At 39.5% G+C, this 24,486-nt stretch overlaps 1 protein-coding gene across 2 annotated transcripts in view; it reads right to left on the reverse strand.

Annotated features, from left to right (window-relative positions):
- The window catches only part of tacc1 (transforming, acidic coiled-coil containing protein 1), a 94,693-nt gene that overhangs the window by 7,295 nt on the left and 62,912 nt on the right, over nt 1-24,486 (reverse strand). For both annotated transcript variants that reach the window (XM_061932786.2, XM_061932785.2), the window contains exons 2-8: nt 19,805-19,902; nt 14,794-16,636; nt 14,057-14,111; nt 11,932-12,094; nt 8,507-8,586; nt 4,679-4,792; nt 4,513-4,589 (exon numbers count right to left, since the gene is read on the reverse strand). In XM_061932786.2, the coding sequence (XP_061788770.1) occupies nt 4,513-4,589; nt 4,679-4,792; nt 8,507-8,586; nt 11,932-12,094; nt 14,057-14,111; nt 14,794-16,636; nt 19,805-19,902 (2,430 nt within the window). The remainder of the gene's footprint in view (nt 1-4,512; nt 4,590-4,678; nt 4,793-8,506; nt 8,587-11,931; nt 12,095-14,056; nt 14,112-14,793; nt 16,637-19,804; nt 19,903-24,486) is intronic.

Below are 24,486 nucleotides of genomic sequence, written 5' to 3' on the forward strand. Positions count from 1 at the left end.
GGAAAGCACCCGCCCCCATAGAACAGGAAGCGCTTCTTCTTCTACTGTAAGCAACCACCCGCCCCCGGAAGAAGAAGAAAAAACGCGCGGATATCACCGTACGTTTCATTTCCTGTTTACATCTGTAAAGACCACAAAATGGCTCCTACTAAGCGATCCGGTTCATAAAAAGACGCAATCTCTCCATCCGCACACGGATTACTACCGTATTTCACAGCAACTGATATTCCTGTGAACCGCACTGTGGAACGGGAGCACGTACGGTGAATATTCGCACCACAGGGAATGAGAAGTCATCCTTCACTGTGGTTCTAGCTTGCCATGCTAACTTCCACCCATGGTGATATTCAAAAGGAAGACCTTGCCAAAAGAGACCTTTCCAGCCGGCGTCATCATAAAAGCTAACTCGAAGGGATGGATGGATGAAGAAAAGATGAGCGAGTGGTTAAGGGAAGTTTACGCGAAGAGGCCGGGTGGCTTTTTTCACACAGCTCCGAAGGCGAACACACCTTCACTAAGACGGGCAGACAGCGCCGGACGACATACGCCAACATTTGCCAGTGGATCGTAAATGCCTGGGCAGATATTTCGGTCACAACTGTGGTCCGAGCTTTCCGGAAGGCAGGATTCACAGAACTGCTGGACAACAACAGCGACACTGACTCCGATGACTTCGACGAGACAGAACCGGCCATTTTGGATCCCGTATTCGCCCAACTTTTCAATTCGGACACCGAAGACGAAGAATTCGAAGGATTTACGAATGAAGAATAACTTCAGAAGGTGAGCGCTATGTTTATTTTGTGTGTTGTGACATTAACGTTCGAGCAACATTATGTTGCTATTGTTCTACACCATTTTGAATTTTACTATGTTTGTGATTGCACATTTGCGTACATTTTGGGACAGAGTTGTTAGAACGCTGGTTTTCAATATATTATTAAAGTTTGACTGAACTATCTGACTGTTTTTTTGACATTCCCTTTAGCGCAGCGTAGGCGCGGCTTATAATCCGGGGCGGCTTATTGGTGGACAAAGTTATGAAATATGTAATTCATTGAAGGTGCGGCTAATAATCCGGTGCGCCTTATAGTGCGGAAAATACGGTACTTGTTGTCCATATCCTACCAAGTCAGACCTACACTGTTTCAATATCCATTTCTCTGTTCTCTCCCTCCACACCCCGAATTGTAAATAATTCAATGTATATACTCTGATGATTATCTCAAGAACAAGAAAGTTTGATCATATTACGCCTATACTGGCTCACCTGCACTGGCTTCCTGTGCACTTAAGATGCGACTTTAAGGTTTTACTATTTACGTATAAAATACTACACGGTCTAGCTCCGTCCTATCTTGTCGATTGCATTGTACCATATGTCCCGGCAAGAAATCTGCGTTCAAAGAACTCCGGCTTATTAGTGATTCCCAGAGCCCAAAAAAAGTCTGCGGGCTATAGAGCGTTTTCTATTGGGGCTCCAGTACTATGGAATGCCCTCCCGGTAACAATTAGAGATGCTACCTCAGTAGAAACATTTAAGTCCCATCTCAAAACTCATTTGTATACTCTAGCCTTTGAATAGACCCCCTTTTTTAGACCAGTTGATCTGCCGTTTCTTTTCTTTTCTCCTCTGCTCCCCCCTATCCCTTGTGGAAGGGGAGACACACAGATCCGGTGGCCATGGATGGGGTGCTGGCTGTCCGGGGTCGGGACCCAGGGTGGACCGCTCGCCTGTATATCGGTTGGGAACATCTCTGCGCTGCTGACCCGTCTCCGCTCGGGATGGTTTCCTGCTGACCCCACTGTGGACTGGACTCTTACTGTTATGCTGGATCCACTATGGACTGGACTCTCACAATATTATGTTAGACCCACTCGACATCCATTGCATTCGGTCTCCCTAGAGGGGGGGGGGGGTTACCCACATATGCGGTCCTCTCCAAGGTTTCTCATAGTCATTCACATCGACGTCCCACTGGGGTGAGTTTTTCCTTGCACTTATGTGGGCTATACCGAGGATGTCGTTGTGGCTTGTGCAGCCCTTTGAGACACTTGTGATTTAGGGCTATATAAATAAACATTGATTGATTGATTGATGATGATAGTATATATCTGATAGTATATATCTGTATCATGAATCAATTTAATTGGACCCCGACTTAAACAAGTTGAAAAACTTATTGGGGTGTTACCATTTAGTGGTCAATTGTACGGAATATGTACTTCACTGTGCAACCTACTAATAAAAGTCTCAATCAATCAATCAATCAATCAAAAAAAAAAAAAACCTTGGCAAGTTTACCTGCAATAAGGCGCTTTTGGTAGCCATCCACAAGCTTCTGCTTGAATTTTTGACAACAAAATTGGTGCAGTTTAGCTAAATGTGTTGCTTTTCTGACATGGACTTGTTTCTTCAGCATTGTCCACACTTTGAGAAGGCCATTCTAAAACCTTCATTCTAGTTTGATTTAGCCATTCCTTTACCACTTTTGAGGTGTGTTTGGGGTCATTGTCCTGTTGGAACACCCAACTGCGCTCAAGACCCAACCTCCGGGCTGATGATTTTAGCTTGTCCTGAAGAATTTGGAGGTAATCCTCCTTTTTCATAGTCCCATTTACTCTCTGTAAAGCAGCAGTTCCATTGGCAGCAAAACAGGCCCAGAGCATAATACTACCACCACCATGCTTGATGGTAGGAATGGCGTTCCTGGGATTAAAGGCCTCACATTTTCTCCTCCAAACATATTGCTGGGTATTGTGGCAAAACAGCTCCATTTTTGTTTCATCTGGCATCACATGGACAAAGATAACACCTTCTGGAGGAAAGTTCTGTGGTCAGATGAAACGGAAATTTTAGCTGTTTGGCCACAATACCCAGCAATATGTTTGGAGGAGAAATCCCAGGAACACCAGAGAGTAAAAACCATCAGCCCGGAGGTTGGGTCTTGGGCACAGTTGGGTGTTCCAACAGGATAATGACCACAAACTGTCATGATCTGTGGCCCGGATCATGTTTTGTTATGTTCTGTTAGTTTTGGACTCACTTAGTTCCTGTTTGTGCGCTTTGGTGTTTGTTTTAGTTTCCATGGGGATTAATTGGGTTCACCTGCCTCTGGTTAGTGGTCGGCACGCTCAGCTGCTGTCAACCACTAATCAGAGAGATATTTATTCACCTTGCTCGCCACGCTCAGTCTGGCAACCTGTTACATTATTTCTTGTCTCCTAGTCTATGCTTCCTGTGCTAAGTGGTAGCTTTAGCTTCCCGTGCGATCGGCACGCTTTTCCTTCTGCTTTGTTTTGTGTTTTTGGTACGTGTTTAATTTTGAGGAATAAATCATGTTCCTACCTGCACGCCTTGTCCGGAGTTGTCCGTCTGCATCCCGGGGGAACGAACCCCGCAGTAAGCTGCGACCCCCCCGCCGTGACAAGGAATGGCTAAATCAGGCTACAATGAAGGTTTTAGAATGGCCTTCCCAAAGTCCTGACTTAAAGGTGTGGACAATGCTGAAGAAACAAGTCCATGTCAGAAAACCAACACATTTAGCTGAACTGCACCAGTTTTGTCAAGAGGAGTGGTCAAAAATTCAAGCAGAAGCTTGTGGATGGCTACCAAAGCGCCTTATTGCAGTGAAACTTGCTAATATAGGATTTTGAGGATCAGTCATAGACAATTTAGAGTGAAAAGCAAATTTTATGTTCACTCGCATACAAAACATTCTAACTTGAATTGTTTCCCTGGCTTGGAGACTCTCCCAAAGGACAGTGCTGCAAATACACAACAAACTCCCTTCTTGTCTCTCATGGACACACACCTGTTGTTGTTGACTTTGGACTAGCGACTGCACGACATCAAGGCCGCGGAACAGAGACACCGCAGGCTTACACACACACATGCATCCACAAAAATATACGCCACACACATACCTCACCCCCCCATCCAACACCCTTGACGCAAATCCCTTAGGGGTGATGGACGGATGAGCAGCGCCTGAAGAGCTGCAGCCCACCACCGTGGCCCCGCACTCCCTCCCCTCTGTTGCTAGATATCTTGAGATGTACGTTGTAATATGTATATGTGCTTTGCTATGGAGGGTTTTTCCCCACTCTAGACTGGGCCCCCTTAGGAGCTCAGTCTAGATTGTATTTTTTTACTCATCCTTCCCTAGCATTGACCTTTTTCCTATCTTTTACGGGGCGCCTTGTTGCGACCCATCAGGGTTCCTGTTCTGTAACCCTGTACACTGTTTGTTTGTCTAATCTTGAACGGGTTTGTGCTATTAACAATGCTGTATGTATACTTTTGACCCAGCACATTTTCAGTAGACCCATAATACATTCATAAAAGAAGCAAACTTCATGAATGTTTTTTGTGAGCAACAAGTATGTGCTCCAATCACTCTATCACAAAAAAATAAGAGTTGTAGAAATGATTGGAAACTCAAGAGAGCCATGACATGATGTTCTTTACAAGATACCAGGACTGTATTTCACCAGATTCTTGCTTCCTACCTCATCTCCAGAACCTCAGCTCGGCTCTGCTCGTACTTTGTCTTCCACTCATTGACTTCCACCTCTTTAGCGATGATCTGAGGATGAGAAGAAAGATGAAGATATGAAACCAGGCTGAAAAGGGATGATATGTTTATGGATAGTGCCTCCGGAGGGAGAAGCGTACCTCCTCTCTGATGAGAGTGAGCACTGCAGCCTTGTCCATCTCACTCAGAGGTAGTTTGTCTGGAGACACCACCTCTGTGTCTGTGGCACTGGTCACATCCACGCATGTCTCACACTGTGGAACATCACACGAATATTATCAATTTAATCCCAGACCGCCATTTATAAATGAAAGGTAGTAGAGACTGTGGGCCTCATTTTAGTTTACATGCAACTCTGCATCAATTATGGACATTTCAACAAGGTCTTTTTCTGCAGATTTTCACCATTTTCAGGTGTTCTGTGACCACTTCCTTCCTCCATGTTTCATCTGATCACTTTCTAAATGTACCCAGACAGATTAGACCAGTGGTTCTTAACCTTGTTGGAGGTACTGAACCCCACCCATACTTGCCAACCTTGAGACCTCCAATTTCGGTAGGTGGGGGGTTGGGGCGGGGGCGTGGTTAAGAGGGGAGGAGTATATTTACAGCTAGAATTCACCAAGTCAAGTATTTCATATATATATATATATATATATATATATATATATATATATATATATATTAGAGATGCGCGGATAGGCAATTATTTCATCCGCAACCGCATCACAAAAGTCGTCAACCATCCGCATCCACCCGAACTAACATTGAATCAAAACCGCACCCGCCCGCACCCGCCCGTTGTTATATATCTAATATAGATGATGCAAGGCATTAGTGAGGTTATAAAGCTTTTGCCTGTTAAAGAAAGGAGACTGATCCAATGCAGCAGAGACATTCAATGCGTGCCACGCTGTCACGGCCCAGATGCACACCAGTGCGCAATCATCTGGGAGCCGCGCTGAGCGCACCTCCAAGCGCATTCGCGCCACTCAAACTGCTGCAGGCAGCTGCGTTCTATCTTGTTTTAACGTCCTGTGGCACTCTTCTGGGATCACGGCGGACGAAACTGCTCATGCTCAGGGTGTTTGTGGAGGTTCGGGGTTTTGCACAAATGTGATGCACCATGTTAGATGTCCCGGTTTTGTGACTGTCGTAGACATAAACAGCGTCGCAGCTCTTGCAAATCACGTAGCCAGCATTACTATCATCCTGATTTACAACCTCATAAAAACGAGTCCACGCTGAACTTTTCTGGCCTTTTTTTCCCCTGGTCTTTAGTATTCCCTTTTTTTAGTTTGTCGCGTATCACGTTTGCTGCCGGCGTTGCCATCTCTTTTTTTCTTCTTCTTCTGTTGTGGCATATGCTGCAGGTGCCTGCTTGTTTTTCGTATGTGGGTAACAACATTTAACTATGTATATATATTTCTGAATTGGTTTAACTGCCACCCGCCTGAATCTATTTAAAATCTAATTTCTTTTAATTTCAACCGCCCGACCCGACCCGCGGATAAAATCTAATTTTTTTTAATTTCAACCGCCCGACCCGCGGATAATCTGCGGACTCCGCGGTTGTGTCCGCAAACCGCGCATCTCTAATATATATATATATATATATATATATATATATATATATATATATATATATATATATATATATATATATATATATATCCCCGCGACCCTGAAGGGAATAAGCGGTAGAAAATGGATGGATGGATGGATATATATATATATATATATATATATATATATATATATATATATATATATATATATATATATATATATATATATATATATATATATATATGTATATATATATATATATATAAAAGAAATAATTGACTTTCAGTGAATTCTAGCTATAAATATATATTTATTTTATTATATATATATATATATATATATATATATATATATATATATATGTATATATATATATATATATATATATATATAAATAAAATAAATACTTGAATTTCAGTGTTCATTTATGTACACATATACACACACATAACACTCATCTACTCATTGTTGAGTTAAGGGTTGAATTGTCCATCCTTGTTCTATTCTCTGTCACTATCTTTCTAACCATGCTGAACACCCTCTCTGATGATGCATTGCTGTGTGGCACGCACAAAAGTGCTTTCATCAAATGCACTAGATGGCAGTATTGTCCTGTTTAAGAGTGTCACAACATTGCTGTTTACGGCAGACGAACTGCTTTACTGTAGACGTTGTTTATATTCGGGAGAGGCGCTGAATTTCGGGAGTCTCCCGAAAAATCCGGGAGGGTTGACAAGTATGACCCCACCAGTTTCATATGCGCATTCACCCAACCCTTCTTTAGTGAAAAATAAAATGTTTGTTTTTTCAAATTCAAGACAAAGTTATATGTTTTTGGTAACACTTTAGTACGGGGAACATATTCTAAGTAACAAAGACTTCATTTAGAGTTATTTGGACATTAGGGGAACATATTCTAAGTAACAAAGACTTACTTTAGGCTTCCTCCCACCTCCAAAGACATGCACCTGGGGATAGGTTGATTGGCAACACTAAATTGGCCCTAGGGTGTGAATGTGAGTGTGAATGTTGTCTGTCTATCTGTGTTGGCCCTGTGATGAGGTGGCGACTTGTCCAGGATATACCCCGCCTTCCGCCCGATTGTAGCTGAGATAGGCTCCAGCACCCTCCGCGACCCCAAAGGGAATAAGCGATAGAAAATGGATGGATGGATGGATGGTTAGGGTCAGGGCCAGGGCCAGGGTTAGAGGGTTAGGGTTATAATAAGGCCATGCCGAATAAGGCATTAATAAGTACTTAATAATGACTAGTTAAGAGCCAATATGTTACTAATTTGCATGTTAATAAGCAACTAATTAATAGTGAATATGTTCCCCATACTAAAGTGTTACCATGTTTTTTTACTGGTGCACAAAATGAAGTGTGCATGAACATCACCTTGTTCAAAGAACAAAGCCAACACAGTGCATGAACTCACAACAAATCAGTCTGACTTCTGCTGTTGTCGTATCCGTAATACGCCGATAGGGAGAAGTTTTTATTTAAACGATGAGTCGGTTGTGTTTGGACCTCCGCCGAACCCCTGAGGCCGACTCACCGAACCCCTATGGTTCCATCCAACCCAGGTTAAGAACCACTGGATTAGACATATAGAGGATGATAAACGTCAAAGTGTTTAGGTTTTCCTTACAGGACGCGGGGGAAGACTATACTTGTCCTTAGAGCGTCAATAAGTCACAACTTTACCATAAAGCACGGTTCTTAAACTCAAACGCAACTCATTAGCCTGTCATTTTTTTGTTTTATAATAGATTCAACGATTAAAAAAAACTGCCAGCTCCGTTACCAGAATTTTACCATTAAATTTACGGTGTTTTTTCCACCAAATTACTGCAAATGGAAAAAATGTACTACAGTTGTTTCTAATTCTACGTCTTTTCTGGACATTTTTAACCTCAAAACTTTCAACAAGGTCTTTTTCTGCAGATTTTCACCTTTTCCTGTCTGGTTTGCAAAGGTTACGTTAACCTCACCCGAGGCGGGGTGTGACACTATTCAAAGAATGCAAAGACAATACATCTGTGTGTGAAAGTGCACATAATACTCTGCTTGACTAAGTTCTGTGTAAAAGGCACAGGTGCCATGTTTACAATTTTGGTTTGTTTGCAAGATGTGAAAGAGGCTGTAGTCTTAAAGCACAGATAGACGACTATACAGTTCAACTTCCACCAGCACTTGTTGGAAGAAGACAAAAGCTTATTCAAATCATGTCACACATGAACATTCTGTCTGGTAAAAAGCTTCATATTTGCATAGGTTCATACCATGTCATGATTCATTAATACTGTCTGAGGTGGAATGATGGACTTGTGTGTGTTTCCCTCCAGAGATTCAAAACTGAACATAAAAGTCAAACAAGATGAAGAGATTTGACTTACTGCATCTTTACTTACGACATCTTCTTTGGAAGCGATCATGTTCTTTTGCTCCTTGCAGTGGATCTTCTTGGTCTCCTCGTCTTTGTGGAGGAACAAAACATCTTTGAATGAAAAGTGGCCACTGCCAAGCCTAAGTTGGATGTCATCCACCGATCAAAACCCTAAGTTGGATGTCATCCACCGATCAAAACCCTAAGTTGGATGCCATCCACCGATCAAAACCCTAGGTTGGATGTCATCCACCGATCAAAACCCTAAGTTGGATGCCATCCACCGATCAAAACCCTAAGTTGGATGCCATCCACCGATCAAAACCCTAAGTTGGATGCCATCCACCGATCAAAACCCTAGGTTGGATGTCATCCACCGATCAAAACCCTAAGTTGGATGCCATCCACCGATCAAAACCCTAAGTTGGATGTCATCCACCGATCAAAACCCTAAGTTGGATGTCATCCACCGATCAAAACCCTAAGTTGGATGTCATCCACCGATCAAAACCCTAAGTTGGATGCCATCCACCGATCAAAACCCTAGGTTGGATGTCATCCACCGATCAAAACCCTAAGTTGGATGCCATCCACCGATCAAAACCCTAAGTTGGATGCCATCCACCGATCAAAACCCTAAGTTGGATGCCATCCACCGATCAAAACCCTAGGTTGGATGTCATCCACCGATCAAAACCCTAAGTTGGATGCCATCCACCGATCAAAACCCTAAGTTGGATGCCATCCACCGATCAAAACCCTAAGTTGGATGTCATCCACCGATCAAAACCCTAAGTTGGATGCCATCCACCGATCAAAACTTTAAGTTGGATGCCATCCACCGATCAAAACCCTAAGTTAGATGCCATCCACCGATCAAAACCCTAAGTTGAATGTCATCCACCAATCAAAACCCTAAGTTGGATGTCATCCACCGATCAAAACCCTAATTTGGATGTCATCCACCGATCAAAACCCTAAGTTGGATGTCATCCACCGATCAAAACCCTAAGTTGGATGTCATCCACCGATCAAAACCTTAGGTTGGATGTCATCCACCGATCAAAACCCTAAGTTGGATGTCATCCACCGATCAAAACTCTAAGTTGGATGTCATTCACCGATCAAAACCCTAGGTTGGATGTCATCCACCGATCAAAACCCTAAGTTGGATGTCATCCACCGATCAAAACCCTAAGTTGGATGTCATCCACCGATCAAAACCCTAAGTTGGATGCCATCCACCGATCAAAACCCTAGGTTGGATGTCATCCACCGATCAAAACCCTAAGTTGGATGCCATCCACCGATCAAAACCCTAAGTTGGATGCCATCCACCGATCAAAACCCTAAGTTGGATGCCATCCACCGATCAAAACCCTAGGTTGGATGTCATCCACCGATCAAAACCCTAAGTTGGATGCCATCCACCGATCAAAACCCTAAGTTAGATGCCATCCACCGATCAAAACCCTAAGTTGGATGCCATCCACTGATCAAAACCCTAAGTTGGATGTCATCCACCGATCAAAACCCTAAGTTGGATGTCATCCACCGATCAAAACCCTAAGTTGGATGTCATCCACCGATCAAAACCCTAAGATGGATGTCATCCACCGATCAAAACTCTAAGTTAGATGCCATCCACCGATCAAAACCCTAAGTTGGATGTCATCCACCAATCAAAACCCTAAGTTGGATGCCATCCACCAATCAAAACCCTAATTTGGATGTCATCCACCGATCAAAACCCTAAGTTGGATGTAATTCACCGATCAAAACCCTAAGTCGGATGCCATCCACCGATCAAAACCCGAAGTTAGATGCCATCCACCGATCAAAACCCTAAGTTAGATGCCATCCACCGATCAAAACCCTTAGTTGGATGTCATCCACCGATCAAAACCCTAAGTTGGATGCCATCCACCGATCAAAATCCTAAGTTGGATGTCATTCACCAATCAAAAGCCTAAGTTGGATGTCATCCACCGATCAAAACCCTAAATTGGATGTCATCCACCGATCAAAACCCTAAGTTGGATGTCATCCACCGATCAAAACCCTAAATTGGACCATCCACCGATCAAAACCCTAAGTTGGATGTCATCCACCGATCAAAACCCTAAATTGGACCATCCACCGATCAAAACCCTAAGTTGGATGTCATCCACCGATCAAAACCCTAAGTTGGATGCCATCCACCGATCAAAACTTTAAGTTGGATGCCATCCACCGATCAAAACCCTAAGTTAGATGCCATCCACCGATCAAAACCCTAAGTTGAATGTCATCCACCAATCAAAACCCTAAGTTGGATGTCATCCACCGATCAAAACCCTAAGTTGGATGCCATCCACCGATCAAAACCCTAAGTTGGATGTCATCCACCGATCAAAACCCTAAGATGGATGTCGTCCACCGATCAAAACCCTAAGTTGGATCCATCCACCGATCAAAACCCTAAGTTGGATGTCATCCACCGATCAAAACCCTAAGTTGGATGCCATCCACCGATCAAAACCCTAAGTTGGATGTCATCCACCGATCAAAACCCTAAGTTGGATGCCATCCACGATTTGGATGTCATCCACCAATCAAAAGCCTAAGTTGGATGCCATCCACCGATCAAAACCCTAAATTGGATGTCATCCACCAATCAAAACCCTAAGTTGGATGTCATCCACCGATCAAAACCCTAAGTTGGATGCCATCCACAATTTGGATGTCATCCACCAATCAAAAGCCTAAGTTGGATGTCATCCACCGATCAAAACCCTAAATTGGATGCCATCCACAATTTGGATGTCATCCACCAATCATAACCCTAAGTTGGATGCCATCCACCAATCAAAACCCTAAATTGGATGTCATCCACCAATCAAAACCCTAAGTTGGATGTCATCCACCGATCAAAACCCTAAATTGGACCATCCACCGATCAAAACCCTAAGTTGGATGTCATCCACCGATCAAACCCTAATAGTGCTTCCACAAAGATGATGAGTGTTGTTGATAAATCACATTTGCATCTTCCCCTCCCAGTATTGTGGGTGTTGTTGATACATTCTGTTGATAAATCACATTTGCATCTTCCCCTCCCAGTATTGTGGGTGTTGTTGATACATTCTGTTGATAAATCACATTTGCATCTTCCCCTCCCAGTATTGTGGGTGTTGTTGATACATTCTGTTGATAAATCACATTTGCATCTTCCCCTACCAGCATTGTGGGTGTTGTTGATACATTCTGCATGCTATATTCACGAACACAGACGTCAATCAGACTTAAATGAGTAAATCATAAAACATAAAAAAACAATAATAATTATGGAATTGAAATGGGACTTTTTTCTTTTTAACCTCTAATTATATAAAAAAATTCAAGTATCCTGGTCACGTGTACTTCATATTATTGTATTATAAGAAAAGAAAATACCGTCTTTGATGGGCATGATTGGCTTCTTGTTGGCATGGTCAGACTCCCCTCTGGGTTGGTGGTGGTCTGCGGTCTGACCCGCGATGCCCGTGGACGCCAGCTTCTCCTCGTCAGTGGCGTGGTGAACTCGCTGCGAGATCTCCGGGCTCTGAACCTCCTCTTCCTTGGCACAGCGGAGTGAATTACCACAATTAAATCATTTTACTTTAAGTTAAAGTTAAAGTACCAATGATTGTCACACACACACACTCGGTGTGGTGAAATTTGTCCTCTGCATTTGACCCATCACCCTTGTTCACTCCCTGGGAGGTGAGGGGAGCAGTGGGCAGCAGCGGTGGCCACGCCCAGGAATAATTTTTGGTGATCTAACCCACAATTCCAACCCTTGATGCTGAGTGCCAAGCAGGGAGGTAATGGCTCCCATTTTTATAGTCTTTGGTATGACTCGGCCGGGGTTTGAACTCACAACCTACCCATCTCAGGGCGGACACTCTAACCACTAGATTCTCTTATATTAGCATGCTAACGTTTAATGCTTACGGTTTTTAAAAATATTTGTTTTAATTTTAATTTTAATTTTAATTTTAATTTTATTTTAATTAATTTTAAATAATTAAATAATGATAATAGTGATTAAATAATTATTTTTATTTATTTATTTATATTTGAATAACTTTGTATGTTTTCTTTGTAGTCTTAGGTATGATTCACCTGGGGTTTGAACTCACAACCTACCCATCTCAGGGCGGACACTCTAACCACTAGATGCTCTTATATTAGCATGCTAATGTTTAATGCTTGCGATTTAAAAAAAATATTTTTTTAAATTGTTTTAATAATTTTTTATTTTAATTTTAATTTTAATTTTAATTTTAATTTTAATTTTAATTTTAATTTTAACTTTTTGAATTTTAAATAATGATAAAGTAATTTTTATTTATTTATTAATCTTATTTTATTTATTTATATTTTAATAATTTTGTATGTTTTCTTTGGTATGACTCAGCATGCTAACATTTAATGCTTGCGTTTTTAAAAAAAATATTTTTTTAAATTGTTTTAATAATTTTTAATTTTAATTTTAATTTTAATTTTAATTTTAATTTTAATTTTAATTTTAACTTTTTGAATTTTAAATAATGATAAAGTATTTTTTATTTATTTATTAATCTTATTTTATTTATTTATATTTTAATAATTTTTTATGTTTTCTTTGGTATGACTCAGCATGCTAACGTTTAATGATTGCTTTTTTTTTAATGCTTGCTTTTTTTAATATATATTTTTTATTTTTAATAATTTTTAATTTTCATTTTCATTTTCATTGTAATTAATGATAAAATAATTTTTTAATTATTTATTCATCTTATTTATTTTATTTATATTTTATTTATTTTGTATGTTTTCTTTGTAGTCTTTAGTATGACTCAGCATGCTAACGTTTAATGCTTGCTTTTTTTAAATATATTTTTTATTTTTAATACATTTTAATTTTAATTTTAATTAATGATAAAATAATTTGTATTAATTTATTCATCTTATTTATTTTATTTATATTTTAATAATTTTGTATGTTTTCTTTGTATTCTTAGGTTTGAACTCACGACCAACCCATCTCAGGGCGGACAGTCTAACCACTCAAACACTGAGTCGGCCTGCTGCCAAGCAAGTGGCCGTTAGGTAAAGTTTTGCTTTGTTTATAATTGAGAGGCTTTTGGAGATTTTTGTTTGAGGTTTCCATGATAGTTTATACACGAACAATGAAGTTAGCAGTGAGTGAGATGTGTGTGTCATATGTTAGTAGGAATTACATCCTACTAACTTCAGCATCAATCAAGAGCCGATGCACAATCAGCAGGTGCTTTTTAAATGTTCATTATACCCCGTTTGGACAATCGTGGGAAGTTGGTTGTCTATCACCCAAAGCCAGGTCCACAAGGATGCGGAACAACCTCAGAGCCAGGACCAGGGTTGAAGGCAACATCTCTGGCTCCAAAACAGGTCTTCAGTTTTAAATATATCATTTTTTTGTGTGTGTGTTTACAAGTTGGACAGCTGCTAAATAATAGAGATGGTAAGTGCAGTAAGTGAGACCTATAAGCACAGCAACAAGTCGTCAAATTACCTGCTTGCACGTCTGGGACTGGCTCTCATCATGTTGGTCAACTTTACAGGTCTTCCTAGGGAACAGAAACCACACATGGTTTAGATCAGGGGTGTTCAAAGTGCGGCCCGCGGCACGTTCTAAAAATATTATCACCAAAAAGTGGAATAAAAGAGCAAATGTAACGAGAAAAATGTGCAATTTTGACTCTAATAACACAAAGCGTACTCCGGCTTCCTCCCACCTCCAAAGACATGCACCTGGGGATAGGTTGATTGGCAACACTAAATGGTCCCTAGTGTGTGAATGTGAGTGTGAATGTTGTCTGTCTATCTGTGTTGGCCCTGCGTTGAGGTGGCAACTTGTCCAGGGTGTACCCCGCCTTCCGCCTGAATGCAGCTGAGATAGGCTCCAGCTGAACGGGACAAGCGGTAGAAAATGGATGGATGGATGGATGGATAGAGGCAAATAAGAGTGATGGTAAACAAAGCAAGCAGACAGAAACATGCAAGAGTCTTTGAAGAGTCTAAAAATAACTGCTGAGGAATCACACCAATGACCAGTATGCAGCGCTAAGGGTTTGGCATGCGTTCAAAGAGTTGTTTGCTATTCCTCCCATCCCTGGGCCATGTCAACAATACTTTTAGCCTGAGAGAGAAAGCTCATACTTGAGGTTTTCTGACTGATGATGGTGTTCTGTCCTAAACCAGCTTTAAAGAGGAAGAAAACAATGCTGGGAAGTTTAGGAGCAGACTTACTTGGCCGTCCTTTCTTTGCTTTTCTTGGCGCTTTGCCGAACTTTCTTTACGCCCGCCGGGTGCTCTGTTTTCCCTTTGCTTCCGTCTTCCTGTTTTTTCTCCGGCTGAGGGGAACGACCGGACGAATCCTCGTTACCCAGGGTCTTGGAGGGTTTGAAAGGGTCCGCAGAGTTGTCCAACGTGTCCGGGTCGAAGGTGTAGGAGCCTCCGGGGAGCACTGGTGAACTGTCCACCTTGCTGTTGCTCCCGAAGGGGTTGAAGTCGGGGTCATCCCACTGAGCGGGGTCAAAGTTATATGTTCCCTTGCGAGGAATGGGAACGTCGTCCAGGTTTAGAGGCACAGTGGAGTCTGAAACAGGCAAATGTGTTTCTGGAGCTGGCTCAGAAAGAGATGCTGGGTCTGGAACTGATTCTGATACGACAGGTTCTGGTGCAGGTTCACAGGAAGTTTCTGGCACTTTGGGTTTTACTTCCTTTTTGAGTTTGCTGGTTGTCTTTCTGTTTCCTAATTTCTTTGGCGGTGGCTTTTTGACTGTGCCCTCATCCACAACAAACTCCAGAATCATGGGTTTTGCCTCCAAAGTTGATTCCTCTGCTGAAGCTGCTGCCGCGCTGTCCTCGCAGGTCAACAAAGCACTACCAAGTGGCTCAAGTCTTGGGAAGGCTATTGTACTGCATGGTGGTGGAGAGTTCTGGATTTTGGATCCTCCACTAGTGAAAGGATTAAAGCAATCATCTAACTGGTCAGGGTCAAAGTTATAAGAGGCTTTGGGAACAAGGTGTTGTTCCTCCTCGTTTGATTGTTGTACTTCCTCCCTGGATGTGTCCTTTAGTGCCAAGGATTGCGGTTTAGATTTGCGTGTTTTAGTTTTTGAACTGGACTCAACTGCCTGGTTGACTACACTATTGCCTTGTGGTTCTGAATCAACAAGAGGTTTCTCTTCTGGGAAACTCACAGCAGGGTTGAGTTCAGCTTGACTGAATTGGATCGAATCAATTCCACGGACAATGGAAAAAGCTGGAGCAAAATCCGGATTTGGGTCTTTATCTAAGAAAGCAATTGTGTTACAAAGTGGTTCTGGCAATGGAACTGTGAATTGTGCCACTTCTGGAACCAATGCCTCTTCACAGGGTGGTTCTGTCGATGGAACTGTATATTTTGACACTTCTGGAAGCAATACGTCTATTAAAGGTGGATCTGTCAATGGAACTGTGCATTTTGCCACTTCTGGAACCAGTGCCTCTTCACAAGGTGGTTCTGCCAAGAGATCTGTGTATTTTGACACTTCTGAAACCAATCGGTCTTTATAAGGTGGATCTGTCAATGGAACTGTGCATTGTGCCACTTCTGGAACCAGTGCCTCTTCACAAGGGGGTTCTGTCAAGAGATCTGTGTATTTTGACACTTCTGGAACCAATAGGTCTTTATAAGGTGGATCTGTCAATGGAACTGTGCTTTTTGCCACTTCTGGAAGCAGTGCCTCTTCACAAGGTGGTTCTGTCAAAAGATCTGTGTATGTTGTCACTTCTTGAACCAATAGGTCTTTATAAGGTGGATCTGTCAATGGAACTGTGCCTTTTGCCACTTCTGGAACCAGTGCCTCTTCACAAGGTGGTTCTATCAATGGAACTGTGCTTTTTGCCACTTTGTCTAAGAATAAATCAAAGGTTGGCTGAGAGTCTTTGGGCTTTGACAGGTTGCCATGTTGTTGTGCTCCTAGGCAACTGGTGGTCTTCTCCAGTGGGTCTTGCACAGGCTCATCTTGACCCATGTTGTGGCAGAGCCAACTATTATCCTCCACAAATGGAGCTGTGACAATCAGGTCCTGGTCTTGCTCCACATCTGGACACAAAAGAAAGAAATATTTGCGTTACACAAACACAATCAGCGCATGTGCAGGTTTTCTCCAATCAGATCAGCCCTCAGCTGTGTGTGGTACCTGATTGGTTCTCTGAGCGCAAGTAACAGTGCAACTTGCTGCTGTTACTATGGTAACGCCTCACTGGGAGATGAAGGCTGTGACATTTAAACCGACCAAGTGCATTCGACAATGCTAAGTAAAAAAAACAAGAAGATAGATGTTGTGTAGCAGGAAGTCAGAGGGGAAGGACTGCTTTGATGGAGTCTTGCACATCCACATACTTTAGTGGGCCTGTCATAATATTATGTTGCCAGGAGACGGCAGAGCCTGCTGCGTTTCCACCTACTTCAATTCACCAGCAGTGACGGGACTTGGAAATATTTGTGCACCTCCCAACTCAATCCACGTAAACACACTTGCATCATCTAAAGATGACAACTAAGCCTTTCCAACAATGATATCTAAATAAATAACATTTTAATTGTCATTGTCATGAGCAATACTGGCGAGCTCGGGTTATCAACCTTTTTCAACTGAAAGTTGCTATTACAGAATAAAATTGATATTTTTTTTATTTTACATTTACACTTTACTTTGTTCAAATAAAAATGATTACGGTTGTTTTGCCAGAAGATTTGTCGCTATCCACATATATATATATGTATATATATATATATATATATATATATATATATATATATATATATATACACTCAACAAAAATACAAACACAACACTTTTGTTTTTGCTCCCATTTTTCATCAGTTGAACTCAAAGATGTAAAACTTTTACTTTATACACAAAAGACATATTCCTATATATAAAAATGTGTATATATATTTATATATATATATATATATATATATATATATATATATATATATATATATATATATATATAAATATATATACACACACATATATATATATAAATATATATGTGTGTGTATATATATTCATTTATATATATATATACATATATATATATATATATACATATATATATATATATATATATATATATATATATATATATATATATATATATATATATATATATATATATATATATATATATATATATATATATATATTCCTCTCAGGTATTGTTGACAAATATATATATATATATATATATTCCTCTCAGGTATTGTTGACAAATATATATATATATATATATATATATATATATATATATATATATATATATATATATATATATATATATATATATATATATATTCCTCTCAGGTATTGTTGACAAATATATATATCTAGTCTGCACAGTGTGTATATTGTACATATTACATATTTTTATGAAGGTGTCTGTTACTACATTTACTTTATACACAAAAGACATATTCCTCTCAGGTATTGTTGACAAATATATATATGTATATGTATATATATATATATATATATATATATATATATATATATATATATATATATATATATATATATATATATATATATATATATATATATTTGTCTGTGTTATTATTATTATTATTATTATTATTATTATTATTATTATTATTATTGGCTTTTATCTAGTTTGCACTTTGTCTGTGTTATAATTATTATTGTTATTATTATTATTATTATTGGCTTTTATCTAGTTTGCACTTTGTCTGTTATAATTATTATTATTATTAATATTGGCTTTTATCTAGTCTGCACAGTGTGTATATTGTATATATATATATATACACATATATATATATACACATATATATATTTGTCAACAATATATATATTGTATATATATATACATATATATATATATATATATATATATATATATATATATACACATATGTATATTTGTCAACAATATATATATTGTATATATATATATATATATATATATATATATATATATATATATACATACATATATATATTTGTCAACAATACCTGAGAGGAATATATATATATATATATATATATATATATATATATATATATATATATATATATATATATATATATATATATTTGTCAACAATACCTGAGAGGAATATGTCTTTTGTGTATAAAGTAAATGTAGTAACAAACACCTTCATAACAATATGTAATATGTACAATATACACACTGTGCAGACTAGATAAAAGCCAATATTAATAATAATAATAATTATAACAGACAAAGTGCAAACTAGATAAAAGCCAATAATAATAATAATAATAATAATAATAATAATAATAATTATAACACAGACAAAGTGCAAACTAGATAAAAGCCAATAATAATAATAATAATAATAATAATAATAATAATAACACAGACAAAGTGCAAACTAGATAAAAGCCAATAATAATAATAATAATAATAATAATAATAATAATAATAATAATAATAATAACATAGACAAAGTGCAGACTAGATAAAAACCAATTAGTAAAAATGAGTAAAAACTAAACATGGGAACACGATTGTTGCTCAACTCGCCAAAAGGCAGTTCCTCAGTGTTCACTCTTACAACAACAATGTTGTACAGTTTGGTTATTATACAGCTTACACCACGTAAATGAAGTATTGTTGACGATTTTTGAAAGCATTTTTAAAACGATTCAGAGGTAGAATTGATTGCTCCCAAGGAGTCGATGTTTACAATATACAATGCAAAAACCCTTCGTCTTCTTGTCTCTCATAATGATTGTGAACCATAGGCCAAAAATAAGTGCAGTTCCCCTTTAAAAGCCTAGTTATATGAAGGTGGGCCCCCACCTAAACCCCCACCCATCACCTCCTCCTGACCCTGCCAGGGACCCACACAAAACGGTGAACTGAAGCTTTTGTTGAACCTGTCAAATTCCAGAGCCAAGGCCGTTCCCACAGTCTGACAGCGGCCTTAGCTTACGTGTTGAAGTGGCAGCAAAGTCCAATCCTTCTCCACGGTACAAAACACTCCCTAGGTGCTACAGATAATGGCAGGTACGGTACTAAAGGTGCTACAGATAATGGCAGGTAAGTCCTCAGTGAAAGCTGGAATGTGGGAGGCAGGTACATTCCTCACCCGGCATGTGGATCCAGTTACACACAACTGATGTAGTGTGGAGCTACACTGCCTTCCAAACCTGTTCCTAAAAGAGGTGGACTCTGCCACAAACTGACTCCTTCACAAAGACTGGCTAAACCTCACCTGTTTTGTTGGCTCTCCCCAGCTCTGCCGGGACCTTGGGCGGGCCGTGGACGGGAGTCGCTGCCTCGGGGGTGTCGAAGTGACCATCTGAGTCCGAGCTGATGGAACCGGAGGGAAACCACTTTAGAATCTTTGCAAATATGACAACAATCGACAAAACTACTGTTGCACTACAACACAAAAACTGCTTTTTTGACTTCACGAGCACGTCTCTTTGCCAATTTAAATAACATAATTGAATAATGTGCTGGGCCACTTTAAATAACGTAATTGGCCACATTAAATGACCTGACGGACCACATTGAATAATGTGCTGGGCCACTTTAAATAACGTAATGGGCTACTTTAAATGATGTGGTAGACCACATTGAATAATGTGCTGGTCCACTTTAAATAATGTAATGGGCCACTTTAAATCATGTGGCGGACCACATTTAATAATGTGCTGGGCCACATTAAATAACGTAATGGGCCACATTGAATAATGTGCTGGGCCACTGTAAATAACGTAATGGGCTACATTAAATGAGGTGGTAAACCCCATTGAATAATGTCCTGGGCCACATTAAATAACGTAATAGGCCACATGGAATAATGTGCTGGGCCACGTTAAATAATGTTATGGGCTACTTTAAATGACGTGGTAGACCACATTGAATAATGTGCTGGGCCACAGTAAATAACGTGATGGGCTACATTGAATGATGTGGCAGACCACATTGAATAATGTGCTGGGCCACTTTAAATAATGCAATGTGCTACATTAAATATAGTGGCAGATCACATTGAATAATGTGCTGGGCCACATAAATAATGTAAGGGGCTACATTGAATAATGTGCTGGGCCACAGTAAATAACATAATGGGCTACATTGAATGATGTGGCAGACCACATTGAATAATGTGCTGGGCCACTTTAATAACGTGATGGGCCAATTTGAAGGACGTGGCCGACCACATTGAATAATGTGCTGGGCCAGATTAAATAATGTAATGGGCTACATTAAATGAAGCGGTAGACCACATTGAATAATGTGCTGGGCCACATAATAATGTAATGGGCTACATTGAATAATGTGCTGGGCCACATTAAATAATGCAATGTGCTACATTAAATATAGTGGCAGATCACATTGAATAATGTGCTGGGCCACATAAATAATGTAAGGGGCTACATTGAATAATGTGCTGGGCCACATTAAATAACATGATGGGCTACATTGAATGATGTGGCGGACCACATTGGATAATGTGCTGGGCCAATTTAAATAACGTAATGGGCTACATTGAATGACGTGGTAGACCACATTGAATAATGTGCTGGGCCACTTTAAATAATGTAATGGACCACAGTAAATTATGTGACGGACCACATTTAATAATGTGCTGGGCCACATTAAATAACGTAATAGGCCACATGGAATAATGTGCTGGGCCACATTAAATAATGTTATGGGCTACTTTAAATGACGTGGCGTACCACATTTAATAATGTGCTGGGCCACTTTAAATAACGTAATGGGCCACATTGAATAATGTGCTGGGCCACATTAAATAACGTGATGGGCCACATCGAATGACGTGGCGGACCACATTGAATAATGTGCTGGGCCACAGTAAATAACGTGATGGGCTACATTGAATGATGTGGCAGACCACATTGAATAATGTGCTGGGCCACGTTAAATAATGCAATGTGCTACATTAAATATAGTGGGAGATCACATTGAATAATGTGCTGGGCCACATAAATAATGTAAGGGGCTACATTGAATAATGTGCTGGGCCACAGTAAATAACATAATGGACTACATTGAATGATGTGGCAGACCACATTGAATAATGTGCTGGGCCAAATTAATAACGTGATGGGCCACTTTGAATGATGTGGCCGACCACATTGAATAATGTGCTGGGCCACAGTAAATAACGCAATGGGCTACATTAAATGATGTGGCAGACCACATTGAATAATGTGCTGGGCCACATCAAATAACATGATGGGCTACATTAAATGATGTGGCCCAGCACATTGAATAATGTGCTGGGCCACATTAAATAATGTAATTGGCCACATTAAATGATCTGGCGGACCACATTGAATAATCTGCTGGGCCACATCAAATAACATGATGGGCTACATTAAATGATGTGGCCCAGCCCATTGAATAATGTGCTGGGCCACATTAAATAATGTATTTGGCCACATTAAATGATCTGGCGGACCACAATGAATAATGTGCTGGGCCATGTTAAATAACTCAATGGGCCACATTAAATGATGTTTGACACAGCTGGGTGAGACAGTTGTGTTGCGTTTGAGTGCTGCTGGGATAAATGTGATTGGCAAATTGTGAGTGAAGGGTGAGGAGGTGTGCAGACAGGAAGTGAAGACAGAAAGAGGAAACAACAACAACCTCCTCTCTTCCTGTCACAGTAACCTCACTCAACACTATTCTAGTCCACCTTTTACTCCAAGTAGTGACTGTAACTTTTACTCCAAGTAGTGATGTAACTTTTACTCCAAGTAGTGACTGTAACTTTTACTCCAAGTAGTGATGTAACTTTTACTCCAAATAGTGGTGTAACTTTTACTCCAAGTAGTGACTGTAACTTTTACTCCAAGTAGTGATGTAACTTTTACTCCAAGTAGTGACTGTAACTTTTACTCCAAGTAGTGACTGTAACTTTTACTCCAAGTAGTGATGTAACTTTTACTCCAAGTAGTGACTGTAACTTTTACTCCAAATAGTGGTGTAACTTTTACTCCAAGTAGTGACTGTAACTTTTACTCCAAGTAGTGACTGTAACTTTTACTCCAAGTAGTGACTGTAACTTTTACTCCAAGTAGTGACTGTAACTTTTACTCCAAATAGTGACTGTAACTTTTACTCCAAATAGTGATGTAACTTTTACTCCAAGTAGTGACTGTAACTTTTACTCCAAGTAGTGACTGTAACTTTTACTCCAAGTAGTGACTGTAACTTTTACTCCAAATAGTGATGTAACTTTTACTCCAAGTAGTGACTGTAACTTTTACTCTAAGTAGTGACTGTAACTTTTACTCCAAATAGTAGTGTAACTTTTACTCCAAGTAGTGACTGTAACTTTTACTCCAAGTAGTGATGTAACTTTTACTCCAAGTAGTGATGTAACTTTTACTCCAAGTAGTGACTGTAACTTTTACTCCAAGTAGTGACTGTAACTTTTACTCCAAATAGTGGTGTAACTTTTACTCCAAGTAGTGACTGTAACTTTTACTCCAAATAGTAGTGTAACTTTTACTCCAAGTAGTGACTGTAACTTTTACTCCAAATAGTGATGTAACTTTTACTCCAAGTAGTGATGTAACTTTTACTCCAAGTAGTGATGTAACTTTTACTCCAAATAGTGGTGTAACACGGTGCGCCCCCTCCCTTCCCGTATCATGACTCTTTTTGGACGTCACCACATCAAAAAATCAACACAAGATGTCAAAACGGCCAAAACTGTCAGGTGCCCAGGGAAGAAAAAAGAGAAAAGAAGAGGAGGAGAAACGAGAAAAGACAGAGGTAGCAAGTAGGTAACGTTAGCCTACATGAAATTATTTGTCTGTTACAGAATGTGATAGTAACCTGGCTTTTTAGCATTAAGCTAATGTTACATGAGTCGGCAATTGCTAATCAATAAATAGCTAGTTCTGTTTTAACGTCGGGTTAATATTGTGGAGGGGGCTAAATTGTTATGGAAAATAATAATGTAACGTTAGGTAATTACAGTACTCCCACCTTACATTCCTCAGGGACATTTGTATTAGATCTTTTAAGCAGGTGTTTTTTGTTTACATTGTTATTGCCTTCTGGTTAGCTAATGTTTGCCCTGCAGGTAATAGTCACTTTTCCACCCCTTTATATATTAGGTATAGTTGTAAGTAAAAAAAAAAAAGGTCAAAGACAAAGCTATTCGGTTTCTTGTGAGTATATACACTTCACTGCCGATGTGGGGGGGGGGGGGCGCCACCTAAAATCTTGCCTAGGGCGCCAGATTGGTTAGATCATCAACATTTAACACAAAGTGTAAGAGCTGCTGATGTGTTTCTACTGAGAAAACAGGAAGTTGTGTTTCCACCACACATTTGTCTTCACTACATGATCTAAATACACACTTTTACACCGCATGTGGCTAAACAACACACGACTGTACGTAAAGTAACAATATGTGTACAAACGTTTGTACATATTTATATATTATATCCAACAAAGTGAATACAACTGGATATTAAGAGTATGTGAAAGTTTGACTTCTACATTGTTTACTTTGTGACGACCTCCTTAAAGTTGTGTAATCAATCAGAAATATCACACAGCTGAAATGCACCAAACATGGAATTGGAAATGGAAGTGTGGAGAGAGTTGAGTTTTTTTTCCCATCATGCTTTGTAATGGATTCAAATGGGGGTCATTTTGAATTATGCACAGTGCTTGGACAATTTGTCAAACATCCACAAAACTTGTGTTGTGTGTGACCGTGTGTGTTGTGTTGTGTATGATCATGTGTGTTGTGTTGTGTTGTGTGTGTTGCGTGTGACCGTGCGTGTTGACACACAACAATTGTATGAAAAGAGTCATAATTTTACTTGACAAAAGTCACAGTTTTATAAGAAAACTTAAAAAATGTTGGCATTAATACACTAATAATGTCAC

Source organism: Nerophis lumbriciformis, linkage group LG38 (assembly GCF_033978685.3).
Source record: "Nerophis lumbriciformis linkage group LG38, RoL_Nlum_v2.1, whole genome shotgun sequence".
NCBI classification, from domain to species: Eukaryota; Metazoa; Chordata; class Actinopteri; order Syngnathiformes; family Syngnathidae; genus Nerophis; species Nerophis lumbriciformis.